The 26,311-nt window shown below is 38.5% G+C and overlaps 1 protein-coding gene across 1 annotated transcript; it reads right to left on the bottom strand.

Annotated features, from left to right (window-relative positions):
* Positions 1-14,625: 14,625 nt before the first annotated feature.
* On the bottom strand, positions 14,626-18,370 carry LOC148103716 (low affinity immunoglobulin gamma Fc region receptor III-A-like). The gene is made up of 7 exons (XM_087839518.1): positions 18,340-18,370; positions 18,164-18,217; positions 17,640-17,900; positions 16,084-16,341; positions 15,757-15,891; positions 15,407-15,460; positions 14,626-14,693 (listed from the first exon to the last, which is right to left on the bottom strand). The coding sequence occupies exons 1-7, from the start codon at positions 18,368-18,370 to the stop codon at positions 14,626-14,628; spliced, it is 861 nt and encodes a 286-aa protein (XP_087695644.1).
* Between the last annotated feature and the right edge of the window lie 7,941 nt (positions 18,371-26,311).

The following is a 26,311-nucleotide window of genomic DNA, read 5'->3' as shown; positions in this document are numbered from 1 at the left end:
ATAAATAACAATTTTATAAAATAAGTTTGGATAAGTAAGGGTCTCATTGCAGGAATCATCTTTGCAGGTCAGATTCAGGTCATTGGTCCATCGCAGGCAGTAACTGTGATGGTGGGTGATGACATTATTTTGCCATGCCATCTGAAACCGGCTTCAGATGCTTCTGCTATGACCTTTGAGTGGGCAAGACCTGACCTTAAACCCAGATTTGTCCATGTGTGGCATGAAGGTCAAGACCTTCATGTTAATCAGCATTCATCTTTCAAAGGACGAACATCAGTAGACATCACTAAACTGAAGCATGGAGATATTTCACTGAAACTCTCCAAAGTAAAACACTCAGACAGAGGAATATACAGATGTTACTTTCCAGATTTGGATAAAGAGACTACTGTCCAGCTTGTTGTTGGTAAGCAGAAGTTATTTTTGTGCCTTTTTTATGTGTTTATTCAGAAGTGTTTTAATAGCCATTAGTACAGCATGCTTGGGGTGATAATTATTACTCTGTCCTTCAATTGATGCTCATTTTGCTCATCAGGGAGTGTTTCCCAGGCAGTTGTAAGGTTAACTGGGATTGACCAATCCATAAGTGGAGTGGTGTTACAGTGTGAGTCTGCAGGCTGGTATCCAGAGCCTGAGCTGCTGTGGTTGGACGGTGAGGGAAACCTCCTCTCTGCTGGACCTACAGAGACCCTCAGAGGTCCTGATGACCTCTATACTGTCAGCAGCAGAGTGACTGTGGAGAAGAGACACAGCAACAACATCACCTGCAGAGTCCAACAGAAGAAAATAAGCCAGAGCAGAGAGACACACATACATGTTCCAGGTACAAAATAACTTTATTTGGGTATGCTTCTATATTTGTATATATTCATAAGTCTAACTTTTTCTCATATTTCAGATGATTTTTTTGGGACTCCATGTAGCTCTGCAGCTTGCATTGCCATCAGCATGACTGCTTGTGTCATGAGTGTCCTTGTACTCATCTTTGCTTTGTGGAAAAACAAAAACAGTAAGTTAAGTCAACAGTGTATTAGTTTTAGCCTTCTTGGATTTGTGAAATTCACAGTATAACTCTTCATATGTCTGTTTATAGGTTTTGTTAAAGTAGCAATAAAAAATACAGATGGGTTTTTACCATTTTTTTGAAAATATTTTTGTCACTGAAACACATTGGAATTAAAATGTATTATTTAAATGCCCTACTGAGATTCTATAATTAAGTCACATTTAAGTTGTTCTTTTCTGTCCTGTTAAACTTTCAAGCATCCGTGCACACATTAGCTGTGAAACTTCCTGTTTGTCTGTTTGATAACAGAAACCACTATGACCCGACAACAAGAGAACTTGCATCACACAGAGAATCAAAAAATGAAGGATGACATGACCAAACTTACAAAAGAATTACAGAAGAAGGAGGAAGAGCATAAAAACATGGTGGGGACACTGATGTTACACAAGAAAGAATTGAAAGAAGAGAAAGATAAATTTAAACTGCAATTAATGAAAATGGAGGAAGTGGTGGAGGTCAGTGAAATGGAGCTCCACTCAAAGGAGCAAGAAAAAGGTTCCTCTAGTGCACCATCTTTAGATCTTAAAAAAAAAGTCTCAGAATGCAAATGGAGTGTGAATGACACAGTGACAGCATCTGAAAAACTACTACTAAGCATAGAGAAACTGTTACAATATATAGAAACTGTGGCAAGCCCTGGTTTACAGAGTACGGACTCAGGACACAGTATTTGTGAAGACAGTACACTGATATCAGAGGAAGAAAAAAAAAGAGTACAGCGATCACATTAATAGTGTGATCATTTTTTCGCAGGAAGAAGAAATGCTCATGCACTAGTAGGTTGGTCTTAAATTTGCTTCTGGTTAAAGCCAATGTCTATCCATAACACTCAGCAAATGCTGTAATGTTACAGTTCCTCTGTTTATTTGCAAATTACCACATTTAGAATTTGTTTGGTGAAGCAGTGTAAAGTGATGCATTTCAATATATGTCAACATAAATTTTGATGCTGTGGAAATTTAGTGCCTAAATAAAGGAAATCTGCTGGAGTTGTCCTTTGAAAGTTTTATTTGTACAAGAAGGAATTCAGTCTAAACACAGAGCACACAGCAGTGCAGTAAGGAATTCACTGGAACAGAAGAAACAGACCCTACTTATACAGGGTCCCACCGTAGTTGAGTACCATAAGAAATAAAAAAGAACACTCAATTAGGGAGTTTCTGCACACCTCCAGTTCTACATGCAGGGGTCAAGGGGTTAAGCATAACACAGGCATAAGAAAAAGACAGCTGTATCTTTAATATATAACAAAATGATCTACAAAATTCTAAAATGAATCATGGCCATAAAAAACAAGAAATAACATGCAAGCCACACTTATGATATTATGGTGGCTGAGATGGACTCTGAAGTCAGATACTAGTAGCAAGAGGCAGAAATGTTTTATTTAAACCAGGAGCTTTGCAAATGGAAGGATGTTAACTGAGTTTGAGGTGAACTGCTGAATTGACATTTGTGAAATTGGGAGATGGAAAAGTCTTGCGTGGAAATTATACATTTTAGGCCCAAGGTTTCCTCTGAGTGAGAGGAAAGTTGAAAGTAAAACTAGTGGAGAGCTGGCAGGCAGGTGAGTTTTCCATGCGAGTCCTTCCACACTGTTTTCTGACAACAGCAAATTTCTTGTAAAAGCTTGAGGCAGTGCTGACGTCCAATGTGGTGAATGAATCACAGGAAACAATGAGCCACTCAGGAAATGAAAAACCTAAAGCAGATGGAATATTTGCATTAATTAAAGAAAGTCATTAAATGCATCACCCATATTGCACCTTGATCATATGAATAAAATGGTGACCTAACTAGAGAAAAACCATTACTCCATAAAATTATCTAACACTAATGCCATACTGTCCAATAGCACCAGAGTGGAATAAAAATACATAGCAGTACAATAAATACAATTTTAACTGTGCAAGTGCTCAAATAATGTTATTCCCCTTAGTAACACACTGCTGAACATACTACTACTAAAATAGACCTAAACTATGTTTGTTCTGTTTTGGGGTTTTTTTTCAACATAACTTTATTTATATCATGGGGGCAATTCAGAGTATATAGATGTATCAAACACTAGGGGGCAACAAAGAGTCATAAGTAGTCATTGGTCCTGGGTCATTTGATCCAGCATTTCTATGTTTCTGAACTTACTAGTGATTATTTGAATATTCTATGTTGATTCATGGTTTAATATGTACTTCATGTATTCTGACATGTATTTGGTCTAGCTTTCAGTTCTTAGTTAGTTTGTATATTTGTTTGTCTTAGTCTCCCTTTGTCCATTGTCAGACTGTCTGTTCCCTTTTGTATTCTTTTCTTTTTTGTTATGTTGTACTTTCGTCAGCTATTTAATCAACTAAACATTTTGTTTTTGTTCCCTGCAGTCTACCTGTGCCTGTCTGCATTTGGGTCCAGTTTACAATGTATGATCTGCATTTCCTGCTGATTCCAACAACTTGGAGCTTGAAAATTTGAAAAAAAAAAAAATTTTTGGAAATGGCTTATTATCCAATGATCAAACTCAAATGTAGATGCAGGTGTTTGTAAGTTGTGGTCACCATACTTCAACATCAAGCTACTGCTACGGCAGAGGGTTGAGCATAAGGGGAGTAATGTTTTTTCAACTGGCAGGTAAAAATATTGTCAAATACACAGTGTTGGGGAGTAACGGAATACATGTACCGCCGTTACGTATTTAAAATACAAAATATGAGTAACTGTATTCCGTTACAGTTACCGTTTAAAAAGGTGGTATTTAGAATACAGTTACTTTGTTGAAATAAATGGATTACACGGCGGTACTTCCCTGTTTCATATTGTGGCGGGTCAGGACTGTTTGGGTTTTGTTTGACAGCTATGTTCTGTTGTTCCAGGCGGCAGCGTAACGGTTGCCGTGGTTACAGGGTGACGCTCTCTCTGTGCGTGTTTCCTGGGTGAGAGAGCGTCTGTTGTTGTTGTGCTAAGCTAATAGGCAGAATGCTACCGGTATAGCTCTAAAGAATGTAGCATCATGGGCAGTGTAGTCCGTGCTGCAGGGAGAATGGACTGCCAAACACGTTATGTGTCTGTGAGCGAGGGAGGGAGAAAAAGGAAAAGTACGAGTTATCATCGAGCAAAAACGGGAGCTGGAAGCATGTAAATATAATAATAACCACTGCAGCCAAGAAGAGTGCCTGACGAGCCCAGTTGTAAGTAAGCTATTAAGACTCGACTGTACACCGTGTTCGTGTTTTCCTCCAAAAACAATAAGTTCCGTTGGAGCAGCCTTTCAACGCCTCTCTCTGTCTCTCGCTAGCAAAGTTGACCTAGACAACAAAGTAAAGCTATTTTTCGGCTACTAGCCCGACACAGAACCCACGGTATTAGCCAGAGGTCCCTTTACTACGGTTCGGAGCCGCGGACCTTCAGTAACAGTAATAAATCACAGCAATAGTACATTCATGTAGTTGTAAACAGCATGATAATATATTAAGTAATCCAAAGTATTCAGAATACGTTACTCTCATTGAGTAACGTAACGGAATACGTTACAGAATACATTTTGGGGCATGTATTCTGTATTCTGTAATGGAATACATTTTAAAAGTAACCTTCCCAACACTGCAAATACATAAGAACACAAAACCAGTGATGCAGTGGAAAACAAAGAAACTAAAACTCAAAAGCAGTCTAAGGGAGTCATTTTTGCACTGTATCTGACTCCAACAATGGGTTTTATAACAAAAAGAAAAGAAAAAAGAAAACAAGGGCGTACTCTGTTGTGTGACTTTATCAGTAAGTAGTTTCTCATTACTGGCTAGCTGCAGTGAAATGGGGAAATCTAGCCATGAGCTATAATGCTAGAATTTGTTGAGCATTTCATAAATGACCGTGTGAGTCAGGTGCACCAGTGGTTCATCTGACTGAAAAGCTGGAGTTAGACATTCCTCCTGATTTTTCCTCATAGTTGGGTGTACTGAGCACTGTTGGGTGTACTTGAGACCACAAGTTTGCAAGGTCCAGTCAGTACTGTATTATGTATTTTTCACAAGCACATCCAAACAGTTTACAACATAACAGGTTACTAACTGAGCATCACACTGGAACATAACAATGTTTCTTACTGAAGCACGATTGAAGCACACCTACTAGTACTACGAGTAAATCTGAAATTGTCATGTTCAGTTAAGAAAGAAACTCACACAAGCTCATGTGCTGCATCTCTGGAAGGGGAAGGAGAGGAAGAACACTGTGTTTCATTTTCATTCTAAATGGTAAAAATATAAATGCTTAATAAATACTTAACTGAACTATCATAACAGCGATGGAAATTTTTAAGTGTCAGCTCATGTTCCGGTTAACTTGAGTTGAACTTACTTTGAGCATGTGGTTTTCAGAAATACACAGTGCTTCATTAGTGACGGTGTGTTTTTAATAGATGTCAGTGGTTTAATATGTTAATAGGAACATAAAGCAGCAGTGTGCTGTCATGTTGGTTGCTAACCACAGTGAATGTTTTTAAAAAGAAGCAGCATCTGTGTTTATTTGAACAACATCTTCAGACGTGGTAACAAACTGAGCAGGTAACACAAGGTGGTTCAACTGACACAATGTGACTAAGACAGAGACCAATATAGAGACAGTGGGTGGGGGATGTGATGAATCTATGTTTGCATGTGTAATAATAGGCACAATCTGCTCTTTGCCACTGAAACATACATTCATTATGGTAGTTTTAGATAGAAGAACTAATTAGAAGAGCCTGAGGAAATGAGAGTACAACTTTATTTGTGTTAGAACTTGAATATCCTTGGCTCTCCAACTGGTTTCTGTACTTTCTGTATTTCCTGACATTATGGTACACATTTTCTCAAAATCATCAGTACACCTTATAATCCAGTGCACCTTATGTATGAATTCTAGTTGTGCTTACTGACCTTGAACCAATTTTATGTGGCACACTCAAAAATCTGCCAAAAAGTGATTTAGTCTGACTTTGGTAAGCTACGAAGCCGTACTGCTTTATGCAGTGTCGGAGCATTATGGCTACTCTAGTCAGGAGCCTCGCGGAGTACTCTGGGTCCAAACTACTAAATTAAAACATACAGCTCTTCTCTGACTTCCAACAGAAATGAAGACAGAAAACTAAAGAGCAGTGACTTTTATAGGATTACTGAAGTTGGGCTAGCTGGTATATAATGATGTGCTACATGATCGCTAGAGTCACAGCTAAGTTATCATAACATAAACATAGTGAAGCTGGAGAATGAATGCTAACTTTTTTCCACTTGATAAAAGTTAACATGAGGTTTCCTGATGGTTGGGGACAAATGAAATCGCATGGAAAGATGCTGTAAACGGACCAAACTTCATTCAGGAGAACAATTGAGATAATCCATCCACAATCGTGTTGTTGCAGTTTATTAATGGCTAACCTCATGTTAGTCAGAACCTGTTCATCGACATTACGCCTTATAATCCGGTGCGCTTTATGGTCTGAAAAATACGGTATTTTGTTATTTTTTGTTCCTTTATTGTTTTGGTTTTACAAATTACACTGACTGCAGAAAAATAAAAAAAGATAAAAGTTTAAAAAAAAATACAAAAGCAGACAATACAAAATAAACAAAATTTAAAATACACACAGAAGAATGTAGATGTGCCATTTCAGAGAGAGAAAAAAAGAAATCTGTGTTAATAGCATAATAACTTTTAATGTTTAATAGTCTAGCAAAAGAAAATCCAGCAAATAAAAAATGTATGGGCCTCAGTCAGTAAGTCAGTTAGTAGGGTTAGGTTAATTGATGTTTCTGGGGCGATCGTGGCTCAAGAGTTGGGAGTTCGCCTTGTAATCGGAAGGTTGCCGGTTCGAGCCCCGGCTCGTACAGTCTCGGTCATTGTGTCCTTGTGTCACCTACTTGGCCAGAAGGGCCGATGGTGCGATATGGCAGCCTCGCTTCTGTCAGTGCGCCCCAGGGCAGCTGTGGCTACAACTGTAGCTACAACTGTAGCTTGCCTCCACCAGTGTGTGAATGTGTGTGTGAATGGGTGGATGACTGGGTGTGTAAAGCGCTTTGGAGTCCCTACTAGGGGGGACTAGTAATGATGACATCATTTAGTGACTTCTAGCGACTTTTAGGACAGCCAATAGCGATTTCCTTACTGAAGAGTTGGCAACAGTGGATAAGCAGGATAGGATGCGTGGATGCATGAGCCTCAATTCACTGAAGAATAGATGACAGTCTCGACGTCTTCCCTGGATACTTCCAGTTCTGTTTTGGAAACATGTATCAAATTCAAAATCTATTTTCTCTCTATAAATTTTCTCTGTATATTTCTCACCTGTGTTAAATAATCATTTTATATAAAGCTCGATAGATGCATACAAAGCAGTAGTTGTGGTTGCGATCAATGGCAATTCAATTGTTTCCATCTAACAAGATAATACAAAACTTTGAAAGAGTTTTCTCACATGCTATCATTTATGTACATTAATTCTTAAAAACCCTAACAAAATATCAGTGACTCATAAAGGTTACCTTTCTCTACCACGCCATATGACACTTGTGTGTACTCCTCTTGCAAGACTGAAATGTTAAAAAAAAAAGAGGGTGGGGTTGTTATGAGGATGTAATGTGAAGTTTTTAACATGCATTTCATGGACACAGTATGTATTGTATTATTATTATGCATTATAGTGCTTCCGGTGCATCTAATCATTGAACTACAATTAAAAGATATTTGTCATTACTAAATTGTTAAATGGTTATGATATAGAAATACTTTAAATAATAATGTTCACTTAATGTCAACATTTCTAAAAATTGTATGCGTTTGTTTCATTTTTCTGTTACCATGTATTTTCTGTGTCAGGGACACTTGACAAATGAAAAATCTAAAAAAAATTACATAAGCAGGATGTGAGCTTAGGGGTGTGAGTTAAAGGGGCTCAAAATAACTGAATAAATGTGAATTAAATGTGATTCAAAAAGTGCCAGATTTTGACCCATTTTGTCATGTTACAACCTTAGAGAATCTGATATTCGAAAGAAGGGACTGCTCTCACAGCTAGAGATTGACGAGGTACAACACAAATGCTACGGCAAAGGAGAGCCAGGACGCTAGGTCAGGGGGGTGACCCGAGATTCGCTACCAAGCCCCAAGTGCGATAGAAGAAGGCTCGTTGATTGCGAGAGGAACTGACCTGAAAGAGGATCATGGCCAGGCTTGAAACCTAGACCCCCCGTAGCCGGTTACCAAGACTACATGAAGTACCCTCAGAAGGTCTGCTAGATGATGTTAATGCAGCACTACGGATGATACCTACAGCCACCATTACCAAGACTAACAAGCTGATCTACACTACAGCAGCAGTGATCAGTGAGATGCTGGGCTACAAATTGAACAGCCACAAGGGGCAGTACCCTCTATGGAGAAGGAGGCTAGAGGCTAAGATCAAGGTAGCACGGACGGAGGTTAGCCAACTATCAAAGCTGCAGAAAGGTACAACAAAGAAGATGCCTAAGAAGTACAGCAAGATATCCATACCTGGCTTTGGAAACTGCCAAGCAACGACTCACAGCCTTGGCCAGCCGCTTGAAGAGGTACACTAGAGAGATCGAAGGTAGGAGAATAAACCAGCTGTTATGATACTGTAGCTCCTGTGAAAACTAAGGTCTCGAATCAGAAGTACCTGACTCCGTGGTATAATTCTCAAACACGTACCCTAAAGCAGATGACTCGTAAGCTGGAGAGGAAATGGCGTGTCACAAATTTAGAGGATCATCATTTAGCCTGGAGAAATAGTTTGCTGCTTTATAGGAAAGCCCTCCGCAAAGCCAGAACATCTTACTATTTGTCACTGATTGAAGAAAATAAAAACATAATCATCCCACAGATGTAATATTATCTACAGCTACTTTTAGTACCATTGATGTTAAGTTAGACTCTTTTTCTCCAATTGATCTTTCTGAGTTAACTTCAATAATTACTTCCTCCAAACCATCAACGTGTCTTTTAGACCCCATTCCTACAAAACTGCTCAAAGAAGTCCTGCCATTAATTAATTCTTCGATCTTAAATATGATCAACCTTTCTCTAATAATCGGCTATGTACCACAGGCCTTCAAGCTGGCTGTAGTTAAACCTTTACTCAAAAAGCCATCTCTAGACCCAGCAGTCTTAGCTAATTATAGGCCAATCTCCAACCTTCCTTTCATATCAAAAATCATTGAAAGAGTAGTTGTCAAAAAGCTAACAGATCATCTGCAGAGGAATGGCTTATTTGAAGAGTTTCAGTCAGGTTTCAGAGTTCATCACAGCACAGAAACAGCTTTAGTGAAGGTTACAAATGATCTTCTTATGGCCTCTGACAGTGGACTCATCTCTGTGCTTGTCCTTCTTGACCTTAGTGCAGCGTTCAATACTGTTGACCATAACATCCTATTAGATTGATTAGAACATGCTGTAGGTATTACAGGTACTGTGCTGCAGTGGTTTGCATCATATTTATCTAATAGACTCCAATTTGTGCATGTAAATGGAGAGTCCTCTTCACACACTGAGGTTAATTATGGAGTTCCACAGGGTTCAGTGCTAGGACCAATTCTGTTTACATTATACGTGCTTCCCTTAGGCAGCATCATTAGAAGACATAGCATATATTTTCACTGCTATGCAGATGACACCCAGCTCTATTTGTTCATGAAGCCAAATAACACACACCAATTAGTTAAACTGCAGGAATGTCTTAAAGACATAAAGACCTGGATGCCCGCTAACTTTCTGCTTCTTGATTCAGATAAAACTGAGATTATTGTACTCGGCCCTGAAAATCTTAGAAATATGGTATCTAACCAGATTCTTACTCTGGATGGCATTACCTTGGCCTCCAGTAACACTGTGAGGAACCTTAAAGTCATTTTTGACCAGGATATGTCCTTCAACGCACATATTAAACAAATATGTAAGACTGCCTTCTTCTATTTACACAACATCTCTAAAGTTAGAAATATCCTGTCTCAGAGTGACGCTGAAAAACTAGTTTATGCATTTATTACTTCCAGGCTGGACTACTGCAATTCATTATTATCAGGATGTCCAAAAAACTCACTGACAAGCCTTCAGTTGATCCAAAATGCTGCAGCAAGAGTCCTGACAGGGACTAGAAAGAGAGAGCATATTTCTCCTTTTTTGGCTTCCCATCATTGGCTTCCTGTTAAATCCAGAATTGAATTCAAAATCCTGCTCCTCACATACAAGGTCTTAAATAATCAGACCCCATCTTATCTTAATGACCTTGTAATAATAATAATGGATTGGATTTATATAGCGCTTTTCAAGGCACCCTTTACAATGCCACTATTCATTCACTCTCGCATTCACACACTGGTGGAGGCAAGCTACGGTTGTAGCCACAGCTGCCCTGGGGCAGACTGACAGAAGCGAGGCTGCCATATCAAGGGGGGTGATGAGTCTGGGTACAGGTCTCTAGTAAAACAACGTTCTTGTCTATGGTGAAGGAAAAAAAACTACCTCATCCTCAACACGGACAAGACCAAGGAATTAATACTGGACTTCAGGAAGAACCTCCCTCCCCTGCAGCCTCTTATCATCAAAGTGACAGAGGTGGAGAGGGCCAACGGCCACAGATTCCTGGGACTGCAGGTTGCATCACACCTGAGCTGGACTCTCAACACCACAACAACAGTGAAAAAAGCCCAGCAAAGGCTTTATTTCATTTGGGTGCTCAGGAAAGCCAGCATGAACCACCGCCCTTTCACCCAGGCCTACAGAGGACTGATAGAGAGCATCCTCACCGCAGGTATCACTGTCTGGTATGGAAACACCACACAGACAGAGAGGAAGGCTCTGCAAAGAGTCATAAAGCCTGCGGAGAGGATTATAGGAACAAAACTTCCTTCCATGGACCTTCTGTACGCACAACACTGCCAAAAATGAGCAGAGAGAATTATCAGGGACTCACACCATCCAGCACCATCTCTGCTCAGACACAAAAACTGCATATACAATCTGAGCCACAACAGAGCGGACAGCATCATCACACACAGAACAAGGTTTTTCAACAGCTTCTTCCCCGCAACTGTCAGATTGATGGCAAAACACAAACACTGAAATATAAACACAACACTGAATACGCCACAGTCAGACTGATGGCAAACAAAAAACACAGAACACTTAAAATAAAACAGCACTACTTTACCTCATTTTGAATGTTCACAAACTAATGTGCAATATACTCAAACAGACTTGCGTAACAGATCTGTGAAAAATTTGCAATATTATGAGTGCAATACTAGAAGTGTATTACAACACTCTCTGTACAGTTTTTTTTAATGTATATAGCAAATAATATGATTGTGCCACTTCTTACTTTATTTCTATCTTTCTTTTTTAGCTGCTCTGTCTTTATACTGTAAAAAGTGTGACGTGACCTGGAAAGCTCTGCACAAGAATTCCAATGTGCATGGACTGTCAGTCCTGTGTGCAAATGGCAAATAAAAATCTTGAATCTTGAATCTATTGGAAGATAAACCTTTCCCCTAGTCTTTGGTCTGGAGCGCTCTGGTGCAGGTTATCACCAAGGACATCTCTGTACATTGCTGCATTCATTTTTTCCTCAATTACTTAAGTAAAGTAAGTAAAATTTTATTTATATATATATATATATATATATATATATATATATATATGCTATATATATATATATATATATATATATATATATATATATATATATATATATATATATATATATATATATATATATATATATATATATGGCACCTTTCTAGATAAAAATCACAAAGTGCTTCACAGAAGCTAAAACCTAAAAATAAAAATCAACCAAAAGCAAGTTTCCTTCCACATAAAGCAAGCTTTATGTGGAAGGAAACTGTGACCTAGGACAAGCTGATGGCATAAGATGTAAGTACAACTCCTCCGGTTTCATATGCAAAAAAAAAATATTGCGCTAGCTTACGCAGTTGCAGTGCTACCGGGATTTAAAAATAGTTAGGGAAAAAGGAGCGTGCCCGCTCCGACCGGCTTTAAAGGGTTAAAGGAGATATATAACTGAATATCATCTGCATAGCAGTGATACGAAATGTCCTTATAAGTGCTCAACAAGTGTTGAAGAGGAAGTAAATACAGCAAGAACAATAAAGACCCCAAAACTGAACCTTGTGGCACACCATAGGCAAGAAAAGTAGAAGAGGAAGAGGTACTTAGAGGTAGCCACAGAAAAGAATCGTTCATGCAAATAGGATTCAAACCAGTCCAAAGCAGCCCCTGATATACCCACCCAGTGTCTCAGCCTATCTAGCAGAATATGATGGTCCACAGTATCAAAGGCGGAGGTCAGGTCCAACATCAACAGAACGGAGCATTCTCCTGCATCACATCTCATCAAAATGTCGTTGGAGACTCTAAGAAGTGTAGTTTCAGTAGAGTGAGCTCTACGAAAGCCAGATTGGAATTTATCCAGAATGAATCTAAAACAGCTATAAGCTGCTTAGCCACGACCTTTTCTAAAATCTTAGCAATGAAAGGTAATTTTGAAATCGGTCTGTAGCTACTAAGAAGAGAAGCATCAAGCTTAGGGTTTTTTTTAACAGTGGGTGAATAACAGCATTCTTACAATAAACAGGGACCTGACCAGAAACCAGTGAGGTATTGATAATTGTGAGCACACAGGGACCAATAGACTGAAAGACATTTTTAAACAAAGATCCAAGTAAAATATCAAGAGAGCAGGAGGACGCTTTCATCAAATTAACTAACTTGACCAGCTCTGTTAAGGACACAGGTAAAAATCTTTCTAAAATAACAGGCCTAGCTTGAGTTGGAGCAGACAAGAGAGACACAGAAGGAGAGATATTGTTCCTCACGTTACTGACTTTTTCAACAAAGAAAGAAAGAAATTTTTCACAATCTTCATTTGATGAAATTGGGACAGCAGGTGGAGCAGGAGCAACAACATCACTAATGGTGATGAATAGTACCTTGGGGTTACTTCTGCTCTTAGACACTAAGTCTGAGAAATAGGCCGCCCTTGCATCTCGAACTGAAGGGTTAAAAGAGACTAAAAGGTCCTTTAAATGAAGGAGATGGACATGCAAACGCGTTTTCCTCCATGAACGTTCAACCTTACGGCAGCAATGCTTTAAGAAGCAAATGCTGTCATTTATCCAGGGAGACGAATTTGAAACCGGAGCTAGTCTAGCTTTGACAGGACAAACATTGTCTAAAATAGAAAGACAATGATTATTAAAAAGATTTGTTAAAAAATGAACATCATTATAAGGAGATAAAACTAAATTAAAGGCATCGGAAAATTTAACAGCAGTAGAGGAATTTAAGATGTGAGCGCTAACCACGTGTCGAATAGGAGAGAGGGACAGATGAAAAGACAGGCTAAAAAGAATACAATGATGATCCGAAATAAATAAAAAATAAAATCAATGTTTAAACCTAAAGTAAAAACAAGGTCCAGTGTGTGTCCTTTGGTGTGTGTGGGACCAGACACATGCTGAGTAAAATGAAAAGAATCCATGACGCTAAGGAAACCTCTGGCAAAGAGGTCAGAGTCATCATCAACGTGTATATTAAAATCCCCGACTATAACCAGTCTGGACAGGTTCAAAGTCGAGGATAAAAAGTCACTGAACTCCTTTAAAAACATACTGTTTAGGCCAGGTGGACGATACACTACAGCACAGTAAAATGGATCTTCCTTTCCAATTCTAACCAGCTGTAGATCAAAGGATGAAAAATGTCCGACCAACACTGCGCGACAGTAAAACCGGCTTCCAAACACCGCAGCGACACCTCCTCCTCCTCCTCGACCTGACGTCCGAGGCTGGCTGATGAATGAGTACCCACTTGGGCAAAGTTCGATGACGGATGAAAAGTCACCATCGCGCTGCCAGGTTTCAGTTAGAAATAAGAAGTCCAGTTTCTTGGAAAGAATAAAATCGTTCAGCAAGAACGTTTTATTAGTCATTGATCGAGCGTTAAAAAGCGCCACGCTCAGCGAAGTAGAAGACATATTATTAACAGAAGCGGCCGATTCAGAGGACGAAGAAACAGAGAGTTTGATCCGCGACGCTCATAAATTCCACTCACTGCGGGGATGGAAGGCCAAACAACAGGAGTGTCTGGATGAACACTCCTGAGGTAGCGCCGTCTCATAGATCCAGGCACCGCTAGTCCCCGCTTCCAGAACAGTCTGAGTTTTACACCTGCTCTTTTTCCTCTCCTCCTCCGTGACTTGCACGGACACAGAAAGGCGCCACTGATGACACCTAACGAAGATCCAGACACCGGTGTCGGCAGCAGAGGATGGAATATACCGCAGGAGGATGAGGCATCTGGACTTATCATAAAGGATCGGATGGATAATAGGGTCAGGCGATCATAGACAAGGGCAGCCAACACATTAGTGACAAAAAGCGAAAGCAAAAAGGCTGAGAAAAACATCACAGAGAAACCACAGCCGGCAGCCAAACAAAGGCGCCATCATACCAGACTAGATCCAGTTTCTGATGAAAAAAACATCATCACATCATGATGAAGTGACTCCCTTGCTTCACTGAAGGCATGGCAGTGGCCAGGTAATGAGCAGTACCTGGTTCAGATCAAACCAAATCATTTTGATTCTCATGGTCTGAGAGTCCCTCCTCTTTGGCAAACTCTAGACGGGCATTCGTGTCCCTTTTACTGAGCAGTAAAAGCCCTGATTAAAGCCCTTCTACCCTGATTGCTCAGACTGGCCAGGACTAGGACGAGCCCTTGTAATACCAAACCTTTTCTATTTTACGAGTGATGGGGGCCACTGTGCTCACTGGCACCCTAGGTGCTGGAGAATTTTTTTTCTGTCCCCTTCTGTACATCTGTGCTTGGATACAAACTTGTCTTTAAATCTACAAACAAGACCTGTCTACAGACCTGTTATATTTTTGTTTTTTATTACACTTTGTCTCTTTGTCATTATAGAGTATTGGGTGTAGAATTTTGAGGTGAAAATTAATTTAATCAATTTTGAAATAAGGGTGTAACATGACAAAATGTGGAGCAAGTGAAGCACTGTGAATACTTTCAGGATGCACTGTACATGTTAAACTTACTCTGGAAGGAAATCAGCTCATTCTGAGGTAGTAAGGTGGGAACTTTGTTCAGATTTGTCTGATGTTTCAGAGAATGACCCTGTGGGTCATTCAACTGTTTGCATGATTTTAACCACAAACTGAACATCCACTGACTGAGACTTTATTTTATTTTTATTTTGTTTTTTTATTTTGTTTTATTTTGTGTCCAGTGAACAAGTATGCAGTTTCTCACCTGTGTTGTCTTCACATGAGCGTGAACCTTGTACTGATGAAAAACAGGCTGATACTGAAAAAAACCAAGAAAAAAATACATTAGTAGGAAAGAGAGCAAGGGAAATGTTAGGGAATGTTAATGCAATGATGTCTAATAATCAACATGTCAGAAGCTAAAACATTTTAAAAAAAACTACAACAAAAGCAAAACATAATCCTCTGTTGCATTCTTTTAATAGTACAATTTACTTATCTGGTAAATAAGTCTGATAATAATTATTATACCTAATACCTGACATATTAGGAAATTAAATTGAATGAAAAGTCTATTTATATCTGTCTACTTTCTGGGAGACATGGTTTCTGTACCTTTGCATTTGTTTTGAAGAAGCAGGCCCACCAAGAACAACAACAGATCGACCAGTAAAACACAGATAACAGTCCAGAGCATTTTAGGGAAGGGACTATATGGAAGATCAGTCTCTTTGTGAGGCACTGGAAAGTCTACATTGAAGATATTAACAATTCAGGAAAAATAAAAACAAAAACAAATAAAACACATATATATATATATATATATATATACATATATATATATACATATACATATATATATATATATATATATATATATATATATATATATATATATATATATATATATATATATATATATATATATATGATCTAAATCACCTTTGCTTTGTTTTATAACAGTTAACCAGCTCTCTGGTGATTCTCCAGCTCCAGATATGCTGCACTTGTAGAGTCCTTCATCAGACTTGGAGACATTTTTGATGGTCATGCTGCTTTGATACCAGGTCCCAAGAGATAAACCATCTTTGTAGAAGTCAGTTATGTGTTCTGACTGAGTTTTCTTGTTTGTACAATTTAGGGTCACCTCATTTCCCTCCTTCACAGGGCAGGTTGGACTTTCCAGGATTACAAAACCAGCTGGGAAGTAATTAGAATATATTTTATCAGTTAATTTTTAACATGTTTTAGTAAAGATCTCACTAAGGAAAATTAGATTTTTATGAAAAGTGCTAAAAAAAAACTAAAGTAGGACCTGACTTGTATTATAGACTGCTGGTTATTAGGTTTTACTCTGTACCCTTAACTACTTTTGTATCTCTTGTTAACAGATATTATTGAGTATTAGTGCACTGATGAGTATAAAAAATGTTCTTCATATTCATCTTGATTGTCCCCTTATAGGGGGATATTTTAAAGAAATGTTGCCATATATTGTCAGTGGACATTAGTAAGGTTAGTAACATAAACAGTGTTGGGGAGTAACGGAATACATGTACCGCCGTTACGTATTTAAAATACAAAATATGAGTAACTGTAATCCGTTACAGTTACCGTTTAAAAAGGTGGTATTTAGAATACAGTTACTTTGTTGAAATAAATGGATTACACGGCGGTACTTCCCTGTTTCATATTGTGGCGGGTCAGGCCTGTTTGGGTTTTGTTTGACAGCTATGTTCTGTTGTTCCAGGCGGCAGCGTTACGGTTGCCATGGTTACAGGGTAACACGCTCTCTCTCTGCGTGTTTCCTGGGTGAGAGAGCGCCTGTTGTTGTTGTGCTAAGCTAATAGGCAGAATGCTACAGGTATAGCTCTAAAGAATATAGCATCATAGGCAGTGTAGTCCGTGCTGAATGGAGAATGGACTGCCATACACGTTATGTGTCTGTGAGCGAGGGAGGGAGAAAAAGGAAAAGTACGAGCTGTCATCGAGCAAAAACGGGAGCAGGAAGCATGTAAATATAATAATAACCACTGCAGCCAAGAAGAGTGCCTGACGAGCCCAGTTGTAAGTAAGCTATTAAGACTCGACTGTACACCGTGTTCGTGTTTTCCTCCAAAAACAATAAGTTCCGTTGGAGCAGCCTTTCAACGCCTCTCTCTGTCTCTCGCTAGCAAAGTTGACCCAGACAACAAAGTAAAGCTATTTTTCGGCTACGAGCCCGACACAGAACCCACCGTATTAGCCAGAGGTCCCTTTACTACGGTTCGGAGCCGCGGACCTTCAGTAACAGTAATAAATCACAGCAATAGTACATTCATGTAGTTGTAAACAGCATGATAATATATTAAGTAATCCAAAGTATTCAGAATATGTTACTCTCATTGAGAATACATTTTGGGGCATGTATTCTGTATTCTGTAATGGAATACATTTTAAAAGTAACCTTCCCAACACTGCATATAAATATAAATAAAGCATATAGTCACCCAACATACCAGTGACAGAAATGTTCACAACCTCACTTCGTTCTCCCTTTTCATTTTCACACCAGTATTCTCCACTGTGTCTTTCAAAGATGGGATAAATTGTGCAGGGTGATGCTGATATGCTCAATGTGAGGGAAGAGTTTGTTATTTTATGGGATTTCCACTTCACGATCCATTCACCGATGCTCTTATCTTCCTCACAATGTACAGAGACATTATCGTATTCAAAGAACTGATGCTTGTCTGGAACAACGCGAGCAAAAACTGCACCTGAGACAGAGATATGAAGAAAGAAAGCAATCAAATGAATTATCTGTTCTTAAAATAAGAAAAAAATATTTCAAAATGTGTTAGTATTACAAAATAAAAAAAATAAAACTCCAAAGGCAGTGACGTTACTTTCTAGGCAGGATCTGCTTGTGTTAAAAAATGCAGACCATTAAAGACTACAGTTTCAGAGCTTCAAACAGTTTTGAAGGTAGTTGAAATCTAAAATTACACTTTATATCAGGAAGAAACTGCTTCTTACTCACCAGCAAAGTTACTGTGGTCAGCTTGTACGGCCATCATCACTAAAACAGCAGTTACTGAAGAGACAAATGGAATTTTGTGCATCAGACATATGTGATTGCTATTGAATGATTAATTGGTAGAATTAATTGGTATTAATTAATATATTAATTAATTAATTGGTAGAATCAGTACTTACAAAGTCGGATACTTAGAGCTGCATAATCCATAATCTCTTACTGTTGACTGTGAGAACACTGGACTGAAATACAGCAAAGATAGAATGTAGGTTGGGACTTCCTCTTCCTGTTTAATGTATTGCTGGTGTTGATGGTGTAAGTAGAAATATTTATTACTGCTATACACTAATAATGTTAAATGTCACAGATGTGACCCATCTCTGGCTATTTGTTACTTTTTGGGTGAGTAAAATTATTTATTTAATTAAATAATTCATTCATTATTGTCATTTTTGTTTGTTTGTTTGTTTGTTTGTTTGTTTTTAGAGTTCCAACTCAAGCATTTCAAAACAAAGATACTTGGACTAATGGGGGATGTAACTGATTACATAGCAGATTAAATCCAATATTTAAAAAAAACTATCCATAACTAATCTTCATTCCTCTGAATTATAACATTCAGTAATGGCTGTTTTCGTCTCTCGTTTTTTGTTAGTTCCACTCTGCCCTCTGCTGTTAGCCATTTTACACTCCTCAGTACATATATTATTTACAGATCAAATGAACATTGAACCTTATAAAGTACAAGGGGTGTAACAATAGTCTGATAAGGCAGAATTTATTTTCTCTATCATGCCATCAAGTTTGCCATAAGTGCACCAAGGTCAACTTAAATCTTCAAACACTAAGATTACCTAAGATTAGACATCACAAATATGGAAGTAAAAATGATTTTACTGGAGGACTTTGGCCTTAAATTTAACTGAGTCCGACACAAGCAGAGGTTGGCTTACTTGTTCATGTATACTGAGATATTTATAATTAGAGCTATTTGCATTAAATATTAATTGGGCTGTCTTCTATACATGATTTCATTGATGCCAGATATCTTATTTCTTTTCAGTGTACACTTCCAAGGTGGTGGGTTTTACAATTGCTGGACTGATTGCAGGTGGTTTGATAGTTGGTATCATAAGGAAATGCGCTCTGCTGAGAAGGTGATTGGCTGCAGACTCCCATCTTTGCAGGACCTGTATACCTCCAGGACACTGGGGCGTGCAGCTCGGATCTCAGCTGACCCTTCTCACCCTGGACACAGTCTGTTTGACCTGCTCCCCTCAGGCAGGAGGCTCCGGTCCAGTCGCACCAGAACCTCTCGCCATAAGAACAGTTTCTTCCCCTCTGCTGTTGGACTCATGAACAATAACCGTATGACTGTTCCCACCACTAACACATGACCCTACGCTGTATTCACTGCATCATGCCATGTTTGGCACTGATCACCACCTGCACTCATGTATATATCTATCTACTTAGCACTTTTAATTCTTATTTTTATTTTTTTATGTCTATATAAGTGTTATACGACAGTATGTTTGCTCTAAGTACCGCAGCAATTTCCTAATGTTGTAAACCTGCTCAACATTTGGCAATAAAACTCTTTCTGATTCTGATTCTGATTCTGAAATCGACATGTGGTTTATTGTTTTACAGTGGAATAAAATACTACGAGAGAAAATTTACTATACTGCAATATCATTTACTCCTTGCATATTTGCAAAGAGTAAATAATATTTGCATATTTGTGCATTTCATCTTTTGATTGACATGTCTTGTTGTTGTTTCTGTTGTTGCTGTAGTGAAAAAAAATAAGGAGAAATTGGAAAATCAGAAAAAACAACTCAACAGGGAACTTCAGGAGATGAGGAAGAACCAGTAGGAAAACAAAGACAGGCTTCAGTCAGCGGAGACAAATTAGTAATGGAAAAACAAAACATGTTACACGCTCAATGGACACTGGATGAGAAAAAGAAGAATTGTGACAGAGAAATACTGAACAGAGACAAGTTGGTGGATCTGACAAAGGGGGTATTTTGTTAGATTAGTCAGAAGCAAAAGGAATCAGAGCCACAAAAGGTCTTTGCTCTGATGACTATTAGTGGAAGTGAATAGTCTAATTGGTTTCACTACACAAACATTCAGATATTAATTATTATTTTATTATTATTTTAGCCATAACCAAACTTGGTAATATCGTGATAATGGAACCAAGTTCAGTTATCAATATATTACCCAATTTGAGTGTAAAGCAAAAATATGTATATATAGAAAACATATCATTTTCTTAAGAAAACGATGCAGAGTTTGCCTTGTAATCGGAAGGTTGCCGGTTCGAGCCCTGGCTCGGACAGTCTCGTTGTTGTCGTTGTGTCCTTGGGCAAGACACTTCACCTACCGCCTACTGGTGTTGGCCAGAAGGGCCGATGGCGCAATATGGCAGCCTCGCTTCTGTCAGTCTGCCCCAGGGCAGCTGTGGCTACAACTGTAGCTTGCCTCCACCAGTGTATGAATGTGAGAGTGAATGGGTGGATGACTGGACGTGTAAAGCGCTTTGGGGTCCCTAGGCGGGACTAGTAAAAGCGCTATACAAATACAGGCCATTTACCATTTAGAAAATCAGCACTGCTCAGTGTTAGTCATTGTAAATCTTCAAAACTAACTAGGTTACTTTTAAAAATATAACACTGTCAAAAGTGTTCATTTAACACTAAGAGGAGTGGACACATATAGACACTCTCTAGTAGTGATGGGTAGATGAGGCCTCATGAAGCGTTTCAGCACATTCCCCAAACTGTATCGATACTGTGTCGACACAGTGTTGCTGTTTTGCTCCATACTGACACCTGCTGGACATTAAATATCATTACAGGCAACTTACTCGAGACTCACAACAGACACTGATTCAATGACCTAGTCATACGTGTATACACTGTAAGGTATTGTATTTTCCATGGAATCATTTTAGATCTTTTATGTTTCAAATATTGTAGACTTCTGGGGTGGCTGTAGCTCAGGTGGTAGAGCAGGTCATCTACTGATCGGAAGGTTGGTGGTTCAATTCCTGCTTCCACTAGTCTGCATGCCAAATATCCTTGGGCAAGATACTAACCCCAAATTGCTCTCCGATGCATCCATCGGAGTATGAATGTGTGTGATGAAGCACTTAGAAAAATGTGCTTGTGCAAATGGGTGAATGCACAAGTTGTGTGAAGCGCTTTGAGTGCTCAGATGAGTAGAAAAGAGCTATATATATATATATATATACATATATACATACATATACATACATACATATATACACACACACACACACACACACACCAGTCCATTTACCATCTTTAAAATATATTGTGAATGACATTAAGTAAAAGTTAAAATGAAAGCATTGTGAATATAATATTACCCATTTAAATGTAATTGTAATTGTATTGAGTTTATTATAAATTTTTATCCATTGTTTTTGCATTCAGTCTATTGCGTTTTTTTTTTGTTTTTGACACCATTTCCCCAGCTTTGGAAAACTCACAGGCACAGATGAAGCTGGGGTACACAAAAACTGTAAAGCCAGGTGGAAAAGGTTCTGATAAGATGTCTTCCTATTCCCCCAGTATGTTAAAGGATCCTCTGATCTTGGAATGTTTTTCTCCGACACTCTCCACAATACTAAGGGGTTGGCAGTCCTTTATAATAAAATTCAGGACTGCCTGGCCCAGAACATTCTTCCTAGATGCTTGATTTCAAAATAATAAAACACATATTAATTAAAAAAAAAAAAAAAAGACGATGAAGCTGTTCAGTGTCAATATAGGCCTACCTGTGTTCATTGTCAGTGTTTGTCTCCTCATTGTCATGTTTGGCTCTGTAATGCCTAAACACTGAGAAGGTGTTCTGATAGATTACACTGAAACAAAGACAGACAAACTATTACCTTATTTCCAGATAAAAGATCAAAATTATCCCACACAGCAGAAACATTTATTTTTCTTTCGGGCTCCATTTTGTTATGGAGAGATGTGTATTTTTTTTTTTTTTTTTTAATCTTTGCAGTAATTTTGTGTGTTTTTGGTGGCGACTCATTCCGTTGGCAGATGCGGATGCGGAACCTTTTAAACACAGTTTGGCGCGTTGGCAATGAGCGATACAGCGGCTGTATCGATCACGTGACTTTTTCTTAAAGCGACCCACGCACCGATACAGGCATCGCTAGGTGAGCTTGATACAAGCGTCGGTGCGTCAGTGTTGCTGGACCCATCACTAATAAACATATGTAGCCTTGCGGGGCCGGCCAGTCAGACACAGGGGCCATGGCAAGGTTACTAACTAAGCATCACATTGCAAACATCACAATGTTTCTAAATGAAGTATAATTGAAGCACACCCGCTACATTAACCACACTAAGTAAATCTGTAATTTGTGTTACTAATGCTACGTTCACACTGCAGGTCTTAATGCTCAATTCCGATTTTTTGATCAAATCCGATGTTTTTGTCTGCGTGTTCACACTACAACAAAAATGCGACAGCAAACGCGCTCTAGTGTGAACGCTCAAAGCAGCCCGCATGCACAAAAGAAGATGTTACACACAACGCGCTCTGTTTAGACCCAGAGCAAACAGTATTGTTTGACTGATGGCCCTTAATATAAAGACTTCGGACTTTACGTTTCCCAGTTTTTGCTTTAAGTTATTTTGTTATTTACATAATAATGCAGATAACCTAATAATTACCCTTATTGCTGTTTTAGAGGAGCGGTGCTTCAAAGGATAGTTGAAGATTTCTGTCCGAATCTGCAGATTATACAGTACAAATAAAATGTCCACGTTTCTCCAACATTGTCTTCCCAACAGTTTCACTGACATCTACACTGGATGGCCAGGAAGCATTCGCGATGTCTTCTCTGGTGCTGATAATTGGCGTCTGTCTTGTGTCAGTGACGTAAAAGACAGAGACGTACTGTTTAATGTGTATGTAAATGTTCAAGACTTCAAATATTTTTTTTAAGAAAATAAAGCAAACCACAAATGATCCTAATCATGTTTGAATATTTTGGGTTAAATATTTTGGGTTAAGTCCACATAGTTCATGTCCTTCTCCATGTGTGTCCTTTTCCATTTATGCAAAAATTGCATAAATTAAAAATGGAGAAAAAAGAGAGAAATGAAAGAAATCTTTAACAGCTACCAAACTGCAAATAAAGCAGTGTCAAAACACAATTGATTTGAACTAGAAGCAGCTTAATAAAACGAGAAAAAAATCTGCAGTGCGATAAACCTTATATCTGATTGAGTGCACATTCATGCAAATGTAAACTTATCATAAAAATCAAATACATTTCTTTTGTTTTTACAATTATCCTTGGTAATAAATTACTTTTCTTTACTTTATTGATTTATATTGCTTCACCATAATATAAAATAGATAAACATAAAACAGCATAATCAAACATACAGCACCAATCTAATTAAAAGCTAGTCTAAATAAATGAGTCTTAAGATGATGTTTAAAAGAATAAATACAATCCAGGCAACGTAGAGATGGAGGGAGTGAATTCCACAATCTGGGGGTTTTATGCTGTGTAGGCCAGTTTATTTCTTGCATTTTTGTGCCACGTTATTGTGCCACATTTGTAAGGGAAATGCATTTGTGGGTTGAGCAGGAGAGTTGAGTATGTGGATTGTGTTGACAAAATACTTGCAAAAAAAGGTACTTGTTTTTCCTAGAGTATTTAAAAGTAGAATACCCCTACCGGTCGCAGCAGATGTACCCCCCTCCCTGAGCCGGAGGTTTATTCCTGTTAAAAGGGAGTTTTTCCTTCCCACTGTCACCAAAGTGATTGCTCATAGGGGATTATATGATTGTTGGGTTTTTCTCTGTATCTATTATTGTAGGTTCTACTGTACAATTTGAAGCACCTTGAGGCGACTGTTGTTGTGATTTGGGGCTATATAAATAAAATTGAATTGAATTGAGAGTCTTTGGTTTTCAGCCCCCTCTCTAGAGGAACCAGCTTCCAGTTTGGATTCGGGAAACAGACACTATCTCTACTTTCTATAGAGCAATAATAGCTTTTTTAGGGCTTTTCACATTGTCTGCCTCTGAGTAGCTGGTTCAGTGTTTAGTTAGAGGTAATTTCATAAACAGTCACAGCAGGGTATCAAGTGGCTGGAATAAAAAGAAAGAAAAAGGGAAAAAAAACTTTTTCATTAAATCCATCCAAAATCTGAAAGCTCAAGTTCCCAATTACCACACTGGGGATCTACATTTAATGTGACAGGACAATAGAGATTAGTTATTTAATGTATATCCATCCATCCATCCATTCGCTTCCGCTTCTCCTTTTCAGGGTCGCGGGGGGCGCTGGAGCCTATCCCAGCTGTCATAGGGCGAGAGGCAGGGTAAACCCTGGACAGGTCACCAGTCTGTCGCAGGGCCAACACACAGACAACCATTTGCGCTCACATTCACTCGCACATTCACACCTGATGGCAATTTGGATTTTCCAATTAACCTATCCCCACAAGCTGCATGTCTTTGGACGGTGGGAGGAAGCCCGAGTACCCGGAGGGAACCCATACAAACACAGGGAGAACATGCAAACTCCACACAGAAAGACCCCGGCCTGATGGTGGAATTGAACTCAGGACCTTCTTGCTGTGCGGCAACAGTGCTAACCACCACGCCACCGTGCTGCTATTTAATGTATAATTAAATAATAATTTTAAAAAAATGCTCAATGAGTAATCCTTTTAACAACACATCACTATTTAAATGCTGTTCACTAAATTTTGCCCTTTAACCAGCTAAATGAACACATGCTGAAAACATAGCAGGTTTAAATATATGAGTGGTAGTAATTTTAACATAAGGCTAACAAGCTGTCTGTAAATCCGGGTATGTTTTTCCCATATTCAAAAAGACATTAATTATCTACAGGATTCTGGTCCAGATACTTATTTTTGAATAAAAGTGTTCCATTGAATGATAATAATAAAAAGCCAATGTGTCTGTTGAGTGGTCAACAGAGCTTAAGTCTGTTTATCATTAAAATCAATTAAAACTTAAAGATTGTAATTGCATTTTGTAAAGACTGGGACCAGACACACTGTTCTTGTGTATAATTTTGGAAGTGTTTATTGATGCTGCACACATGTAGTTTTCATGGTTCGGCACCCCGTCCATCAACTTTCCAGCTGGCTGCACGCACACACTCCTCCCTCTCCAGTTTCACTATAAAAAGGGAAACCTCTTTAAGATAATCAGCATCACCTGTCCCTCTAACCTCACTGGTACTGCCACTTTTGAGCTCACTCCACCACCCCTCCCGGGCAACTGAGCCAGGGACCACACCTCCACTACACAGTTGAACAAGAAAGGCCTCAATACACACCATATACAAGCCTTTATGTACATTGTACATGTACTTTATGTACAAGTGTTCAAAGTACAAATCTGTTTATATTACCCATCTAGCAGTATCTTAGATTAAATATTAGCCAGTCTGTTTTTTTCCTGAAACAATAAAACAATAAATAAATTAGAAGTCGGTAAAACCTATAACACACCACATGATCTTTTTGAATGTATATAATTGTCTAAAGCTTTCTTTCTTTAGCAACTTGTAAAAATGAATTAGAGATCACGTGTCTTTAGTATCCACGCAGCCATGCTGAATTGCATATCTTAAACTCAACCTCTTTTTCATCCACACATGCACACACACCACCACCTTTTTTTATGTTGTCCTGATCAAAGTACAAACCAGTCTGAGGTTTTTGAACACAGCTTAAGGAGGGGAGAAGGGTTGTTTTGACGAGTGTACAGGTATTTAAGTTTTAGTTTTTTAGGGTTTTTTTTGTTGTTTTTATTGAAGATGTTAAATTGTTGGTGCTATATTTGATTATATTTCAAGACTTTTTACAAACCACTAATAACAAAGGAAAAAATCTTTAGGAGGTCAGGAAGACGACAACTCTTATCCTTGGTACTGCAATTATATTTGCTAAGTTACCGAATTATTATTTTTTTAAATAACCAATCTCATCCCAATCAAACTTTTTTCATTGTCAAAACAGTGTTGTCTTCTTTTATGAATAACAACAATAAAAACATATTTGCTAACATTTGACTTTTAGCACTCCAGTATTGCTCTTC

The sequence above is a fragment of the Neolamprologus brichardi genome, chromosome 3 (genome assembly GCF_056152115.1).
Source record: "Neolamprologus brichardi isolate AB-2024 chromosome 3, ASM5615211v1, whole genome shotgun sequence".
NCBI classification, from domain to species: Eukaryota; Metazoa; Chordata; class Actinopteri; order Cichliformes; family Cichlidae; genus Neolamprologus; species Neolamprologus brichardi.
The sequence above is the reverse complement of the archived record's forward strand: the minus strand, read 5'-3'. Positions and strand labels throughout refer to the sequence as shown.

Coding starts and splice junctions, on each gene's coding strand:
- LOC148103716 (XM_087839518.1), bottom strand. CDS start 18,370: ATGGATTATGCAGCTCTAAGTATCCGACTTT. Junction 18,218..18,339: donor AGCTCTAAGTATCCGACTTT/GTAAGTACTGAT, acceptor TTGTCTCTTCAG/TAACTGCTGTTTTAGTGATG. Junction 17,901..18,163: donor TGACCACAGTAACTTTGCTG/GTGAGTAAGAAG, acceptor TCTCTGTCTCAG/GTGCAGTTTTTGCTCGCGTT.